Raw genomic sequence first — 17,474 nt, 5'->3', positions numbered from 1 at the left:
GTAGAATAGTATTTAAGGATTCGTACAATGCCATCAATGCGATAACTTCTTTCAGTTGTGGAACGGAAAAAAAAAATCATACATTTCATCTGATATTTTTATCCTAATCTTCAGACTTCAGCGACATCCTACATGCTTCAATAAATAATTATAACTAAAGAGTTTTATATTATAACTAAGCAAATGTAGACAACAGTTTCCAAAATCGGCGTATCGTGCACACGCAAAGTGCTAAAAAAAAAAATAAAAAAAATAGACCATACATGAGCTCCAAATGAGGCTCACATAACCACACAGCACTCATTACTGTCACCGGTGGCGTCGCCCAAGTGGTGTTTGGTACCTAAATAATAGGGGTTGGTGCCCACGGTGCCAGGATCTATCTTGTTTTCGGTGATGAGATAATAGTCAGGGTGGGCTAGGCAATAATCGATGATGTTGTACCCAGCATTGGAAACACAGACGTGCTCCTTCTTTAGAACTGCTTTCAATTGCGCTATCTCGGCATTTATTCGCTTGATCCTGATATATACCTGTTTTTGGGCGAGAATTGGCAGTTTTGGAGATTGCATTGTTTTGTTTGAAATCACAATTTTTTTTTTATTTTCGGAGCATCACTTTAGAATGGGACCCTTTTTTTTTTGTTTCACGAGAAACAGCGAAATTAGTGTAGTATAGGCGTTGTCTTGTTTATTATTATTATTCCTCTGAAGTCTTTATCTTATTATTCCAGTATATCCCCGAGGAGAAGAAAGAAGGATAAGATTTTTTTTTTTTTTTTTTTTGTGGAAGTCTCGTAGGCCCCTCTTATGTGAGTGAGATGTGTGATATGGTCTAAATTGTGAAAATCCCTATGTAAGGCAAACCAATTGAATACGTACGAAGCTAAACGTGGTGGGTACTATTTGCCATTTTTTACTTTCTTATTGCAATATGCCTTATATTTTTTTAAATATAATACACATGGTAACAACTGGTAGTTATCACCACTGAGATAATTGAAAGTCTTCTTTTTGGGACATTTGTGTGACCAACTACAGTCTGATACAGACCAAGAAAATAAAATAATACAGAAGAAAGATGAACAACAAGAAGAGCAGTAAAGTAAAATAAAAAAAAAAACAAAAAAAAAAACAAAATGATAAGCCTTAGACAGCTGTCAATCCTGAAATTCGCAAAAGTCTCAGCCAGTTGTCCAAAAACAGAGTCTTAATGACCCGTCAAATGAGACGAAGTGTGTGGGAAATAGATTCGGTGATCATTTTGGTCAAGAAATCCCAAAATATGACATTAAGAAACTACGGAAATATATAAGTATACTTATAAATTAATTGTACACCATTTTGTAATATCCCCCCGCTACTTGCTACCAAGCGATACAGCCAATCAATCTGGGAACATATTAAATGAGGATGACAGTCGGGAGTGCCGGAAACACAGCGGTACCCTTATCAGGTGATATAGACAGGTATACTTTTATAAGAAACGAAGGTTGTGGGCTTAGCATATTATTCGATTGTAGATGTCATCCTGTAAACGCTAAAAGGCCGATGGAGGCTGGTGATCTACAAGCCAATCGGTGGACTCTGGATTCGCTATCATTATGTCATACTTGTGGGACTAGTGTCCTTATCTCCCCCGGAACATCCACTAGAATGTCACGGGATAACCCATTTCCGACCCTTCAAAAAAAAAAAAAAAAAAGAGCACACAGGTTGACACTCCTCGACATTTTAATAGGCCATCTATCATTTTTTTTGGTAATCCACAACAATATACCAGGACATTCTTTCAAAGCATTTTTTTTCCCCTGAGAAAATTGTTACAAATATTCATGACCCTTTGACAGTTCCATCCTTTTCTTTCTCTTTTTTTTTTTTTTTTTCTTTTTCCTTTCTTGGCAATTGAAGCATTCCTTGGGAGTTGTCCTTCAACAGAAACATCATTAAGAATTTTAAGAGAAACTTGTTACCAAAGAGAAGAACAAAAACCAATAATAGCAGACACCAAATATGTCAAAATCTCTTGAAAATAATGAATCCGGAGTTACCAATGGGGACGTTGACTGGATTTTCCGTGGCAAGATAAAAAAAAATATGAAGGGTGCCACGGATGATGCTTCAATTAAGGTGCCCAAGGCCCCAGTAATCCCATCACCTAACGATTTGACATCAATTAATCCCCCAGCCACTTCGGCCACTTCTAGCACGTCAGTACAGCTATCCAAAGAAAACAGAGCTTCCGGATCCAGGGCCCCCGCTGCTTCCACTCCATCGCAAACCACCACCACATCAAACACAACCCCTTCCGACCTCCACGCCTCAACTGCAAATGGCAGACTCAATGATAAATTCACCGCTAGCAATAATAAAGAACTTCATTCAGGCACCATCCCTTTGAATTCCGGTTTTAATAAGAGCTTGAAGACTAGGAGCCGCTCATCAAGTCTTTCCTCTACCTTGACAAGAAGATCCATTGATTCAAATGACGCTAGGAGAAGGTTATCCGTCAGCAGTGAGACCAGGTCTTTATCAAGTATCCCCCAAAATGAATTAGAAAAGAAACTAAGCGGAGCCAGTACTAGCTCAGGAAATGGTTTGACCCGTACATCATCACAAACATCAAGCGGTGGAAGTAAGAAATCTTTATTCAGTTCAATCTCATCGAAATTCGGGAAAAAGAAGGCTAATAGTGTCCCGCCACCTGTTCATCCAATAAAAACAGAGCTTGCTAAGCCAGCCGAATCCAGTTTAGAATCCAAAACATCTGTCACTCCCAGCGCTGGCTCGGTAACCTCTTCTCCTGCCACTTTGTCTTCAGCGGCTTCAATGACATCACCGGTGCTCAAAGTCCCATCGCCTAAAGTGGCCTCTCAAGAATCTCCTGGTCTTGATAACAAAAAACGTTTTGGATCATTGCGTGGTAAAGTTAGCGCCAGAATTTCTAGTAAATCAGTGCAACCCCCAGCGCCAACCGAAAGAGTTATTTTGAATAAGAACCCAAATAAAGTGGAAATTCCTATTGAGCAACTCACCAACTTGAAAATGAAGAGAGTCACCTTTGATATCAACTCCATTAGAAATGATCCCCCTCAACAGATTCCTTCAAGAAAGCCAAAGAAAGGTAATGTGTTGATTCCCGAAGATCTTATTGCCGAAACCCCTAGACTTTCGGTAGGCATTGCAAACAGTGAAAAGAAAATCTCGGAGATTGAAACAAAGAAGGACTACAACCAAAAACAATATTTATTGGCATTAGAAAGCCAGAAGAGGGCCCTTGAGGAAGCCAAGAAACATGCGCAAGAAGCCCACTCATCAGCCATTAGAATTGCCAACGAAGTGGCCAACTACAAAATTTCAAAAAATGGGCATCTTATGCCATCAATGAATCAAGTAGAGGAAGATGCGCCGATCTTATTCCACACCGAAAATGTTGATATTGATAAACCAATGCATCATCGTGAGCATCACTTTGACGACGATAAGCCACCGGAAGCGGATGCAGAAAATGAAGATAATTATCTCTCTGTCCACGACGTGCCATTAGACATGTTATACACGCGCTGTTGCCATTTAAGAGAGATCTTACCAATCCCAGCTACTCTCAAACAATTGAAAGGAAAATCTAAACCATTGCATGTGTTGAAATTCTTGAACCCCAAACCAACCTTGATCGATATCTTATCTTTTTCTGATTTTATTGCCATCGCACCAATTAACACCATCATTTTTGATAATGTGATTCTTACCAATGAAATGATCAAGGTAATGTTAACATCTCTATCGAATAACCAAAGTTTGGAAAAATTGTCTCTTAAAAATATGATGATTGATAGTGAATCATGGAAATTTTTGTGCAAATTTTTGTTGAAAAATCAAAAGCTTTTGAAGTTGGATTTATCTCAGACCAAATATCGCTCAGACTTATCTCCCGAATATTATCGATTCAATATGAATTGGAAATTATTTGTCGACGTGCTTAAGAAGCGTGGCGGCATTTCAGAATTGATCTTGACCGGAATTGATTTCAAACTTGAAGATTTCCAAGAGTTAATTGGAAGTGGTATTGCCATCAGCACCAAACGTTTGGGGTTGGCTTCGTCAAATATTTCTGCTACAAAATGTGAAATCATTAGCCAATGGTTAAACAAAGAAAACTCATCTTGTGAAGGCATTGACTTTGGATTTAACGATTTAAGTAATAAGCAATTGTCTAAATTGAAGGTCAGTAATCCAAAATCCAAGTTGTTGTTTTTGTCATTGAATGCTACCAATCTTTCAGATGTGAAGGAGTTTTCAGTATTCCTTAAAAATTTGTCAGAATTACCAAACTTGAGCTACTTGGATTTAAGCTCCTTGCCAAACATTATTCCTTCAAGTATTCCTTATTTGAAACGTTATTTGTCAAAATTCCCCAATCTTAAACGGATTCACTTGGATTATAATTACTTGTCTGCCAAATCTTTGGCCGCTGTCCTTGATATTCTACAAAATTGTCGGAAATTGATCCACGTTAGTTTGATTGGCAATGAAGTTCAAGGGGTCGGTGCCTCATTATACAGCTGCGTTAAAGGATCGCGATCGATTTTCAATCTTGATATTGACTATGATTCTATTCCTGAATTGATCAGTTCACGTATTGCGGTTCTATTGATGCGTAATATGGAAATTAATTTGCACGGTGAAGAATCTATTCCATCTAAGGGTGATGACTTGCAAGATGAGTTGATCTTTGATGGTTCCTTGATTGCCGAGTCTGCTGAAGCATTTCTCAATGCTAAAACTTCGGAATACGAAGATTACTCCAATCGTTTGCTTAAGAAATCCTTGGTCAATAGAACCAAGGTTATTAGGGAAGAAATCCATCAAACCATTGATGCATTGTTTGAAAAGCGTAATAACGGTGGTTTGACAACTGAAGAAAAGGAACGCTTGTTGCGTTTCTGTTTGCTTGACTCTGCTCTTGAGAAAATTGTTCATATCTATTTTGAAGGTACCGAAGATGGTGGCCCACCGAAGATTAGTCGTACAAATACCACTAATAGCATTATGACTGTAGCAACAGTCGATGATGACAATCAAAATACCTTTATTGATAGCCACAACTCCCCATCCAGACTCAGAGGTGTCGCTAATGATGAAAATATTAACATCGTTACCGGCAAGGATATCATCAATGATAACTTTGAAGAAGAATATTTGCACAACCTTTCAAAGGATCTTATCAACACCAATGAAACAATTTCTCCAGAATTGAATCAAATCCAGAGTTCCCAAATCCAATATATCAATCCTCAGCAGGCCCAAATCCCACTTATTTCGCAAGTCGAATTACCTCATCAATTGGCCATTGAAAAATCAACGGATGGCCAAGAAATTTCCGTTGATACCACTACTGGGCGCCCAGTTTTGTTCCGTAATGTTTCTCAAACTTCTATCAATGCTAAGAAACAAGAGGAAGAAGAAGGTGAATTGCACAGATGGGGGTACTTTGTTCAACAGCAAAAAAGATTATATCCTGATGAAACCTCTACTGCTCCAGCATTGCCTCCCTCATTGCAAGGCCAACAAAATCGTCTTCAACCTCCACAATCACCTAGCACAAAGCCAAACCTTCAACCTCAAGCAACACAAGCAAGCTCATCATCTACTACCTCCGCTACGTCCGATTCTCGAAGTGTTTCATTAAAGACAAAGGGCGCAAGTTCCAACTCCTCCTCTAGCACCAGTGTTGCTTCTGGCGCTAGTACTCCGACTAATGTGACTCCAAGATTACTCAGTTTGATTTCTGGTGAACAACTTCGTAAAGCGGTGATTAAGGCAAAGGGTATTAAGTCCATCAACGAATTAATTGACAAAGTGGAACATGATTCATTCCAACTTCATCACATTTATAAAGTTCCACCACCGGAAGCATCAATTACTGAAAATCTGATTGCGACGAGCATTGCCAATGCCGTAAGCGATGCCCAAGCGCAAACCCAAACAATTGATCAGAAGCTTGAAGATACAGGTAAACAAGTGGAACCAGAATCCGTAACGAATGGCGGCGAAGTTTTGAGTCATGAAGTGGATAATGATGATGCAGAAAGTTTCCATAGTATTGATTCTATGGCCAACAGAGTGAACGACTTGTCATTTGATGATGAGAAAGCGGTTGATGAAACTTATGACAAGTTGCTTAACGATGTAGTTAGGGTTAGATCAAATAAGTGATAGTCATGGTTAGGGCTTCTGATTTTCCGCTAACTACATTATTTTTTTTTTCATTTTTTTTTTTTTTAATACATTATTTGGTTTTGTCGTTTATATCCTAAATTCTTTTGAATTACTAGAATCTTTGAAACAGAATATTCACTATTACTATATGTTTACTATATGTTCACTATTGCTCTATATTCACTATTAGTATTCCATATCACACAAATTATTTTTCATGTTATTATTATTCTTACCATTATAACGATGATTTGTAGTTTTTCCCGAATTCCCTCTGTGAGCGATTTGCGTGTTGCGTTTGCACCAGAAAAAAGTGCGTAAACAGATAACAAGCAATTGCCGGCAGCACTAGCAGCTAACGCAAATAAACAAAAAGGATCCTACTAAACCCTAGCTGTTCCCTGTGACTGAAAAAAACAAAAACAAAAACAAAAACAAAAAAGGAAACAAAAAAAGACAAGTATAATAACTTCAAATAAACAGAATTGGTCTCTCTCCAATCTGTGAACATTCATTCATTCGCTAATTTGTTCCTGAGTTTGCAATATAACATCCACAGCGGTGGCACCAGAATAACCGAGAAACGAAAAACCCAACGTTTCAGAAAAAAAACCCTTCCTTCAAGAACTAAGAGCACACGCTAATTTTGAAGAGTTAATATCGCTCAGTATTTTAGTGTTGGTTGTCAAATAATTTACTGTGTTGTGATGAAGACCGCCAGACAGAGGCCTTCATTGACCATCAATGCCAAGAAGGCTGGACAAATGAACAATAACGAGATGACCACCCCGATCACCCACAACCCTTATCAGACTCCGCAGGCCTCCACTTCCAACTTTGCCTTGTATCAGACAGCAGGCTATGGAAATGGAGCAGGTGTTCCTATTACACCGTTGACTCCGCTTCCTAAAACTGGAGCAACTCAACAATATCCTCAAGCCCCATTAGGAGAGGCTTGTCGCAGTAGAAATGACTCGAGAGTGAGTATCTTGAGTGATGATGATGACTATGATGATGGCCACTACGATGAATTTGAAGACCAGATGGCCAACTCGTTGTACTCTCATTCCAGTTTGAATGGGTCATCTGTGGCCGGCTCGTCCGAGTATTTGGGTCTCCCTGGTAAGAAAACCGGCGGCGTTAGTATCACGATGACCTTCACCAAGAATTTCGAAAGCATGTTGATGAACATTTATCAGAACTACACTTCCAATCCACAATTAACCCCGTTCAGCGGGAGGTATCCTCCTGCGGGGATTGTATCGAAAGTAGCAAAGGAAGCCCTCAAGGTAGCATTGAGTAAGAATATCTTGATCGATTTGAACACAAAAAGCAATAAGAAATACAAGAATTTGGGAACCACTTCTTCGGCTTATTCAAACTTGCTTGGACAGATTAGACAAAAATTGATTGAGATATGTATGGGGTTCTATAATCATGCTAACAATAGTTCGATAAACCACGGGGTTCCACCAGTGCGCAATAGTTCAGTATCATCGTTGCTGTCAATAAACCCTCACAACTTCAGCTCAATAGATGAGGGATTTGCGAATTTATCAATAACTTCTCCTACACCTGCAAACGCCTCATCAGGGTTGGGTAATCAAAGTTTCTTACATCTAAATAACCAACTTACCTCTCCACAGCTATCGCCTATCAACCACACATTCTCTCCAATCAACGCCAACTTTAGCAACTACTTCTTGCCGGAAATCAACCCACCAAACTCGTCGGTGGCTACTAATACTGCCTCGATTCATGATGCTCTCAGCAGCTACATAAATAATAACCAGGGACAAAAATCGACGTTAAATGTCAACACTAGTTCGGTCCAGGGGAGCAACATGCCATTGACCCCAATCACCCCAATCGACTCACATAATCCGCTTCTACAAGGAAATCGGATACTTTCTCCTACCTACGAGTCAACGCAACAACAGTTTTCCTTATCTTCACCTTTCAGGGATTCTTTCGAGCTAGGAAAACCACCAAATTCAGGTGGACCAAAGAAGCTACCAGCAGCTCGCTCTAAGAATAAAGCTAATGGACGACCATTAAAATTGGAACTTCCAAAAAATACCGGACCATTGGAGACTAGCGGAGGACTACTATCTCCGGGAATAACCTTGGCTACTGGCGGCTCAGACTTGAATATTTCAAGTAAGAGAAAAAAAGAGTCTTTAAAATTGAAAAGACGTTAGCCACATATATGCATTATAGAATACTTTATTGATATATACTTATAATTTTTTTTTTTTCATTTTATTTTAATACCCTTTTATTCTAATGCCCTTTCTTTTTTATGTTTTCCATTTTGAAACACTTTTTATCTATTGGCTTTGCATTTTCCAGTTTACCACAGTTTTTCAATTGTCCCGTTTTACCTTAATTAATAATATAATTTCTTACTGATTTCCTTTCTTTTCTTTTTTTTTTTTGTTTGCTTTTATCTGGAGGTTTTTGTTATAAAGGATATACCTTAATCCCAAGGACATTTTTTAGAGAAATATCGTGTATCATTGTAGATCTACAATCCACTTAGGATTTTTGCTAGGAACGAAAATCTATTATTCTATATATTTATCTAGTGAAAAAAGCGAGGAATTTCAAATTTTTGAAAATCCTAAAAATCTAGGGCACGATTATAATAAGTTGATAAAATTGTAAGCGATCGCAAAGATTGTAGGAATAGCTGCGACTCTGATTTGCCCACCTTCAACAACTGAATGTGAAGAGCTTGTTTCAGAATGTTTCTTACTAGAGGTACTTTTATCTTTCTCTTTACCAGCTTCAGTGTTCTTGCTATGCTTGGAAGTTGTAGTGGATAATAGAGTAGAATAGGACACTTGTGCAGCAAGGGAATACTGATGAGAAGTAACATAACTGGTGTTACTGATTAAGTTACTAGTCGAGTTATAGCCACTGCTGGTAGAATTGTAGCTGTATGTACCATTTGTGGTAGTGTTACTACTGCCAGTTGGGTAATCATAGGTGCTATAACATTTATAAGAAGTGTAACCAAGGTCAGACACCGATACAATAGATCCAGCACCATTATTGATCATATCGACTACCCCAGATGGAGTACTTGGTAAGTCATCGTCAGAAAGCCACGTTGTGGAAGTGGAAGGACAAGAAGGATAGGAATTATTGGAAGATGCTCCACCATCACCACTTGGATCATCAACCGAAGCATATTGTTGCTTCAAGTTAGTATAGCTTCCAAGCTCGGTGACAGAGCTTTCATCGCTGCTGATCTTCACCAAACCGTAATCATTAGCTTCTTGAGAGTATTCATAAACCAAGCCACCAGACAACACCGAAGACATTTTGGTAGAGTAAATGGCTTGGATTTCAGTGAAAGGTCTATCTTCTTGAGAATTACAACCGAATTCCGAAAAGAATATTGGAATTGGTAAACCTTTGAAATCTTCCAATAAGTTGTCATAACCAGAAGTCTGCATGTTGCTGTCACCACACCATGAGTAGTCATTATGACCCCAAAAATCGACACGGGCATTCTCATCATCACCACAAGTGAAATATTCTATTTGTTGTTTTCTATTGGTCTCAATATCCGCAGCAGAGTAACCAACAGGAATTGTACGATAACTTCTTGCCTTGATATATTTTTTCATATCTCTAACCACTGCTTTCACATATTTGGCACTACCAGTAGTCTTTTCATCATTTATAACTTCATTGCCAGCAAAGAAGCCAAACACATTGTCATATTGTGCAAATTCATCGATGACATCAAACACGTTCTTCATATAGAACGCATTATAAGAACATTCTGCTTCAGCACGGTTGATTGATTGGTATGGGTTATTGACATCCAAAATCAAGTAAATATCATTATCACGGAGTGTTTTCATACACAGACTATGGTCTTGGGATGGATCAACTGAATAAACTCTGATGGTATTGACTCCTAAATCGACGAATTTCTTAACGTCTCTTGAACAAGCGCCTGCATCGGCCAATGGATCACTGGTGGTGGCACTGGAGCTTCCGCCTGGTTGATAATCGACACCACGAATATAGAATCTGCTATTATCTTTCCAGAAAGCATTGCCATCGATAACAACCGAGGACATTGCCTGGACTCTGATGAAAAGAGTTGCGAAGAGAGTGGATAAAACAAGTCGCGAGAGCATAAGTAAATGTGACCAATTATTTGTATGCTTGCTATTTTACATTTTATTAATTATAATTGATGTTTTTCTAAGCCCACAAATGCAGACTTATATACCATCAGGAGCAAGCATGGTAGATCCCATGGTTACGCACGCTACCATCGGCTGCCAAAAGTTTCATGTTGGGAAAGTCTGCATGGTATTTTCCACCCTTAGGGGGGGCTAGATCCATTGGTTATATGAACCACCACAATTACAAACAACAAACATACTCGATGACTATCCTTATATTTTACAGAAAAAGATGAAAATGAAAATATTGAAGAAAAAAAAAATGAAAAAGGGAAAAGTAATCAACCACCATCTCCTAATTCCAGACGCACCTTAGTAGTAGGCAACGTTATATAATAAAAGTAAATGTGGGTGCTCCAACTGCCACTGGGTCATGATATCCATTAAATGGTCCTCCAAACAATCGCCATCATCACTGTCTTTCTCGATTTCCTTCTTCTTGGCAGCAACCGCGTTGACCAATTTCAAAATTGCCTGGCCCCCGACCGCCGCGCTTTCTGTATCATCCTTAATATCAACATTTATCACATGAACGACTCGATTCAAGATCGCTCCTCTATTGTATAAATCATCTATCACCGCATCGAAACAACGTTCTTCGCAAGTGATGATGAAATCAAACACTTTGGTGTTTTGTTGGAACTTCTCTGGTGCTTGTTTGACATGACGATTACGATCGAGCATCTTTAGAACCCCATTCTGGGTGTATAATCGTGAGTCTTGACCTTCAAGCTCTTTATATATATCGTCATAAGCCGTGCCAAATGCATATGTGTTTGGTTTATCTATAGAAGGTCCAGGAAGCCTTACCGCTGACCCAGTCCCATAGGACGAAACAGTGTAACCAGCATCTCGTAACACTTTATGCGCTTCCATTGATCTACTATTGTTAGTAATATATAAATAGAGGCAGGATAATATATATATGTAATGAAGGATCGTTTGTCATTTCATATACATCTATAGAACCCTATCATCCTTTTGTTTCTCCAACGTACCTATTCTGATTGGAAGCACATACCGTGCAAAACTTTAAGCTCAGCATCTTGTGTTATGGTCACCAACTGCCAATTGAATATAATGATAAATAGCGAGTGCCTCTTACTTGTCGGTTGGCAGACAGAAGTTAGTTTTCTTCCTCATCTGTACAGTAATATATGAAGAGAAAAAAATCATAAAGAGGAACGATATTTCCACGTGACCCAGTTTTCCCGATGACAAAAACAAAGAGTGAAAAAAAAAGGCGACAAAACAACCAAAAAACGTCAACAACTGATACTCAACAATAATCAATTCAATAATATAATATAATACCAGCATAATGTCTGACGTGGATTTAGATGAGGATTTGTTGGCTCTTGCCGGGGCTGATGTCGATGAATTGGATTCTGGCGAATCCTCCCCAAAAAAAAGAAGCTCTTCCATCAAGAAGTCGACCACCAAGAAAAGAAAGACTCGTACTGAGGACGACGAAGACGAACACGACGGCCAGGATGATGACGAAGATGCTACAGAGAAAAACCCATATCCTTTGGAAGGAAAATATATTGACGAAGAAGATAAATTGAGAATTGAAGAAATGGACGAAATGGAAAGAGAAGAAACTTTGTATAATAGAGCTCAGAAAATGAATGAGTATCAAGAAAGACTTTATTTGGCTCAAAGAGCCGCTAGAGAAAAGAACCAAGTTCAACAAGAACGTTCTAGCAGATCCAAGAAAGTGAAAGAATCATCAAGATTCAAGAAATCATCCAAATTGTCAGAATTGAAGAAACAGAGAGATAAGAAGGCCAGAAGAGACGCTGGTGATTCATACTCGGAGGATGAGGGGCCTCAAGGTGATGAAGAAGATGATGACGAATATCACGTACCAGATGCCGAAGAAGAAGAAGCTGATAATGATGATTATGACTTGCGTGACTATTACGATGAAGAAGATGATTATAATCCAGATGGTGTAGAGTGGGGGAGCACCAAGAAATCAGAACCGGTTCGTCAAACCATCGTCGACGACATTAATAAGATTCGTATTGGAAGAGGGCCAATTGCCAAATACTTATACTATCCTGAGTTCAGAGAAGTTGTCAAGGACTGTATGGCACGTTTCAACGTGGGTACCGGGAGTGATGGAAGACCAAGCTATCGTATCGTGAGGATTGTCTCCATTGAGCGCGGCAGAAAACCTTACAAATTGGAAGGGTCTTACGTCAACATGTTTGCGGTGTGCACTAACAGCGACGGACAAACTAAAAAAGTCAGTATGGATTTCTTTAGTAATTCTCCATTCACCCAACAGGAATTTGACAAATACTGTCAAAAGCTGGACTATATTCCTTCGGTGAAGAAAATCGAAAAGAAATTCAAACAATTGAAGGAAATGGCCCAAAGAGTGCTCACGTCAAAGGAAATCAAGCAAGTTTCCGAAAGCAAACAACGATTAAATAGAGGATATGTTGGTGCCAATGCTGTGATGCGTAGGGCAGAATTACAAACCCATCTTGAAGTTGCAAGACAACGTAACAACATCCAAGAAATCCAGAAAATTGAGCGTGAATTATCCAAATATGACAATGCCAGACAAAAGACCAAGGAAACAAATAATCTGTTGAGTACCCTTGATAGAGTCAATGAACGTAATAGAAAAAGAAACCAAGATGCCATCAGAAAGGCCGAGATAATCGCTTCCGAACGGAGAAGAAAAGAAGCCATTGCCGTTGCCAATGGTAAAGTCATCTCGAATCCATTCAGCAGATTGAAAACTAATGTTAGATTGTATTATCAAAATATCCAAAAGGAAGAAGCCGAAAAACATGAACAAACGGTTAAAGATGAAAAATTAAAGAATGTGGAAAAAGAAAAAATCCAATCTAAATTCTTTGATAAGGCTAAATACCGTCAAGTGGGTAAGTTGGATAAAGTAATTAGGGATTCAGTGGATGTTGAATTGGTGGTATGATTTTTTTTTTTGTTATTTTAATTGGTTCAGTTTGATTCTATCTATATTTTTGGTGTATAATTCATTTTCTTACAGTTTTTTTTTCTTTCTTTTTTTTCCTGTTCTATAGGATATTAACTCATTAATGTGTTATAATTTTCATTCAGTAAAATATAATGTAAAAGAGACTAATAACTTCAAAGATATAAACTTGCACAAAACACAATATCTCTCTTGATTTTTTCTTGTGATTCGGTCATTTTGCCATGCAAAGAGGAATTGCCAATAATTGACGCAGCATTCTTGACTTCTCTGCAAACTTCATCAAGACGAGTAATCACTCTCACGATCGTACCTTCACTTTCAGGACTCATTTCCATGATTTTGCTAAATGGCATACCACGAGCCCATTCATAAACCACATTAACAAGAGAGAATCTTTTACGTTCCAAGAAATTTTCTTCTTCAGAAGTCAACCCCACTTGATGCTTTTGGTAAGTGTCCAACACATTACCAACAATCTCCTTGATTCTTTTCTCACCCTTTTCTAATCTTGGTGTTAAGAATGGTTCTTCCTCTTCCGAATTGTTTCCTCTACCTTCGTAAATAAAACAGGACAACAAGGCTACAATTTCTTCTGGTTCAAATTCTCCCAAAAAGTTGTCTAAAACAAGTTCAGTGACGATTAACTCCCAGCCGCTATTGACTTCACAAGCAACTCTACCCTTCAATTGGACATTTAAATTGAAATCAATAAAACCAAGATCCTTAAGTACTTCAAGTCTAGAATTGTAATCTGGTAATAATTCCAAGTTCTCGCCAGAGATAATCATTTGCATATCACGAAGCTCATCTCTAAGTTTTTGCTGTCTCTCAACAATCTTGTAGTTCTTGATAAATTTCTCATTTTTCATAACTTCTAAAAACTTACTGTTTTGGCGAAGATCATCGAGAATGGCATCCTTTCGTTTCATAAGATCATGCATCGATAAAGTTAAGAAACCATCCCAATTTATTTCTCCCCAATCCTTCTGATATTTCAACAATAACTCCAATTTTTTAGTGAATTCCTCATTGGTTTTGGAGGCATTGTTTCTTGTGACTAGTTCAATTTGGTCGTAAAATACTGTGACCCTTTTCAAATGGCCTCCAAATTCTATTTTTGGATACCCCATACTTTCAATGAATCCATTAACCATTGACAAATAAGGAATGGAAAGTCCTCGTTCATCAAATCCCTCTCTTCTTGAACCCATATTAAACTGTAGGACAGCAAATGCATTCTGAAAATTCTTTGTTATGAATCCAGGTCTAAGTTTATTTGCATGGTCCCTAAAAATAATCATTCTACCAGTGGCAAATTTCTTTTTGAGAACTGGGCTTTCCATTGCAGAGGTAATCATTTGAGTGATTATAGACTTGTACTCAGCAAACTTGGCAAACAAATCTTGTACAATAGCGGCGTTTTCATCACCAAAGTCTCCAGTATCAATTTGCAGATTTTCAATTGAAGTCTCCAATTTCTTGGCATTCTCCATATGGTCGCTCATCATCGATTGGGTTGAATTTTCACTGAACGAGCGCTTAATCATTTCTTCAACACGTAGGGCCTCGATTCTCAATAAATTCAAAATCATGTTGTACGTTAATCTAAACTGACTTGAAAGTTTCGTTGGAACACCCAACGTAACCTCTTTAAAGCTTGTCACATCAAATGGCAAGTTGTAGGCCATCACAATAACTGTACCAATTTTATCCAAACCTCTTCTACCAGCTCTCCCAGACATCTGGGTGAACTCACCAGGTAATAGGTTTCTAAATTTTGTACCATCATGTTTTCTCAATTCACTGAAGACAACAGTTCTAGTTGGTAAGTTCAAACCCATTGCAAATGTTTCGGTAGCAAATAAAACCTTAACCAAAGATTTTGAGAATAAAATTTCAATGATTTCTTTAATAATTGGTAATAATCCACCATGGTGAACTGCGATACCTCTACTGGCCATATCTCTAATTTTCAAAATCTGTGGTAGGTTTCTATCTTCTTTTCTCAACCTTGACAAAGCCCCTTCAAAAAATCTATGAATTTCCGATTTTTCTTTGGCAGTAGTATAATCAATAGAGGTTAGAGTATCAATGTATTCTTCACATCTTTTCTTGCTGAAAACGAAAACCACTGCTGGTAACAAATCTTTCTTTTTTAAATATTGTACTAAATCAAGCCAAGTTTTTTTGTTCGGGCTGTCCCTATTCATAAACTGTTTTCTATTGTTAGAATTATTATTAGCCAATGCTCCTCCTCTACCACCACCACGGCCACCTCTATTAGATCCTCTAACTCCACCACGGCCACCACCTCTTGGAGCACCACCTCTTGGAGCACCACCTCTTGAAGCTCCACCACGACCACCTCTTCCATTATTGGAATTTTGTTTATCTTTATTGTTTCCTTCCAATCTATCCTTATGCTTTCTAAAACCATCCTCCAAGAAAGTTCTTTTCGCATCAATTATTTTAAAAATATCATCCTTGGCCCACCCGTATATTTCTAGCGGCGTTGGTCTCTTTGGCGTGCTGATGACATAAATATCCTTTTGTTTAGTTCTTCCCACCCAGTTAGCGAATTCAAATGTATTAGGCACAGTAGCAGAGAGTAAAATAAATTTCACGTGTGGTGGTAACATAATAATAACTTCTTCCCAAACAACACCTCTATCAATATCATTAACATAATGCACTTCATCAAAAATAACGAATTCAACATCTCTAATCAAATCTGATCCTCTGTAAAGCATAGATCTTAAAATTTCAGTAGTCATGATCAAACAGTTAGCGGTTGGATTAATTTGAACATCACCGGTGATCAACCCAACGTCTATATCCGTAAAATCTTCTTTAAAGTCTCTGAATTTCTGGTTAGATAAGGCTTTAATTGGAGATGTATAGATGGCTTTAGTCATATTTCTATTGGCCATCGCAATGGCATATTCTGCAACCACAGTCTTACCGGCAGAAGTATGAGCAGCGACGAATACCGAATCATTTTGCTCCAAGTGATAAATTGCTTCCTTTTGGAAAGTATCCAATTCAAAGGGCCACTCTCTTGCCATATTAGGCACTAATTCGTGGAAATTTTCAATTTTATGGTCTAGATCAATCATATGAGCCCATTCTTTCTTCTTGACAGTCTGTGCCATGTGGTTCTTCTGAACAATAATATTTTCAGGAAGCAACCCATCAATACCAAAACTGGACTCATCCGAGGTTCCTGAACTTTCATCCACTTCATTAACAAATGCAGCTTCATCAAACACTTCATCTTCAATGTCATCTTCGGCTTCTTCCTTGAAATTATATTGTGCTACATCGTTCAAACTATCTTCTAACTCTTTTAATCCACTAACACCAGTGTCGTTTCCGATTTCTAAACCTCGTGGAAGACCATTTGGTAGGTCATACAACCCATCCTTATCCTTGTGTAATAATTTCAAATTTTCTAAATGTTTTGGTGAGTTATCTTCCATGATGAAACCACCAGGCATGAATGGCAATTGGGTTGTTTTACCCTTCACTGCATCCTTCTTCGAACCGAATTTTCTGTTCATAGAGAGGGAATTGGCTGTGTTCTTTGAATTCAATTGCGTCAAGTCCAACTCTTCGGAATAGCTATCGATGCTTCCCTTGATGCCTCTTCTCTTAAACTTTAATATTATATTATCATCAGGTTCAGGGATACTCAATAAACTATCATATATACTGTTCTTGAGAAAATCTGGTTTCTTCTGAACCAAGTCCAAAATATTCCACGAAATCTCATTGCCTGGCGTCAAGAATTGGCGCTTAAGCTCATTATTTATCTCATCGTCGGTCTTTTCTGGCTGTTGATAACTCGATTGTAACAATGGATCGAAGAATTCCACATCACAATTGGTGGAAGTTTCTTCAACTGCATGAATTAAATCTGTTAATTCGGTGTTGGTAATCATATTCATCCAATTAAACTCTACTTCCTTAAATATTATGTCACTTACCGATGGTTCATTTGAAATCAACTTTATGTTTTTGTGAGTTTCTGTCAGCTGAACAGAAGGTGCATATTCATGTATCTAT

At 38.2% G+C, this 17,474-nt stretch overlaps 7 protein-coding genes across 7 annotated transcripts; 3 read left to right on the top strand and 4 right to left on the bottom strand. All coding sequences in view use genetic code 12, as the record gives it.

Moving 5' to 3' along the window:
* Window positions 1-281: 281 nt before the first annotated feature.
* On the bottom strand, window positions 282-572 carry DASC09_016600 (uncharacterized protein; the record flags this gene model as incomplete). Its single annotated transcript, XM_064995263.1, has 1 exon — window positions 282-572. The coding sequence occupies one exon, from the start codon at window positions 570-572 to the stop codon at window positions 282-284; it is 291 nt and encodes a 96-aa protein (XP_064851335.1).
* A 1,440-nt stretch (window positions 573-2,012) lies between these two features.
* DASC09_016590 (protein phosphatase regulator) lies at window positions 2,013-6,215 on the top strand (the record flags this gene model as incomplete). The annotated part of the gene is made up of 1 exon (XM_064995262.1): window positions 2,013-6,215. The coding sequence occupies one exon, from the start codon at window positions 2,013-2,015 to the stop codon at window positions 6,213-6,215; it is 4,203 nt and encodes a 1,400-aa protein (XP_064851334.1).
* A 710-nt stretch (window positions 6,216-6,925) lies between these two features.
* On the top strand, window positions 6,926-8,419 carry CIP1 (Cip1p; the record flags this gene model as incomplete). The annotated part of the gene is made up of 1 exon (XM_064995261.1): window positions 6,926-8,419. One exon carries the CDS (start codon window positions 6,926-6,928, stop codon window positions 8,417-8,419), a length of 1,494 nt encoding a protein of 497 aa, XP_064851333.1.
* Window positions 8,420-8,860: 441 nt separating this feature from the next.
* DASC09_016570 (uncharacterized protein) lies at window positions 8,861-10,318 on the bottom strand (the record flags this gene model as incomplete). Its single annotated transcript, XM_064995260.1, has 1 exon — window positions 8,861-10,318. The coding sequence occupies one exon, from the start codon at window positions 10,316-10,318 to the stop codon at window positions 8,861-8,863; it is 1,458 nt and encodes a 485-aa protein (XP_064851332.1).
* Window positions 10,319-10,741: 423 nt separating this feature from the next.
* Window positions 10,742-11,474, bottom strand: SSU72 (RNA polymerase II subunit A C-terminal domain phosphatase; the record flags this gene model as incomplete). The annotated part of the gene is made up of 2 exons (XM_064995259.1): window positions 10,742-11,309; window positions 11,428-11,474. 2 exons carry the CDS (start codon window positions 11,472-11,474, stop codon window positions 10,742-10,744), a joined length of 615 nt encoding a protein of 204 aa, XP_064851331.1.
* A 276-nt stretch (window positions 11,475-11,750) lies between these two features.
* RTF1 (RNA polymerase-associated protein) lies at window positions 11,751-13,385 on the top strand (the record flags this gene model as incomplete). Its single annotated transcript, XM_064995258.1, has 1 exon — window positions 11,751-13,385. The coding sequence occupies one exon, from the start codon at window positions 11,751-11,753 to the stop codon at window positions 13,383-13,385; it is 1,635 nt and encodes a 544-aa protein (XP_064851330.1).
* A 176-nt stretch (window positions 13,386-13,561) lies between these two features.
* On the bottom strand, window positions 13,562-17,356 carry SKI2 (SKI complex RNA helicase subunit SKI2; the record flags this gene model as incomplete). The annotated part of the gene is made up of 1 exon (XM_064995257.1): window positions 13,562-17,356. One exon carries the CDS (start codon window positions 17,354-17,356, stop codon window positions 13,562-13,564), a length of 3,795 nt encoding a protein of 1,264 aa, XP_064851329.1.
* Between the last annotated feature and the right edge of the window lie 118 nt (window positions 17,357-17,474).

This window comes from Saccharomycopsis crataegensis (genome assembly GCF_037102585.1).
Source record: "Saccharomycopsis crataegensis DNA, jcf7180000000073, whole genome shotgun sequence".
NCBI lineage: Eukaryota > Fungi > Ascomycota > Saccharomycetes > Ascoideales > Saccharomycopsidaceae > Saccharomycopsis > Saccharomycopsis crataegensis.
Note: the sequence above shows the minus strand (reverse complement) of the source record. Positions and strands in the feature narration are given on the sequence as shown.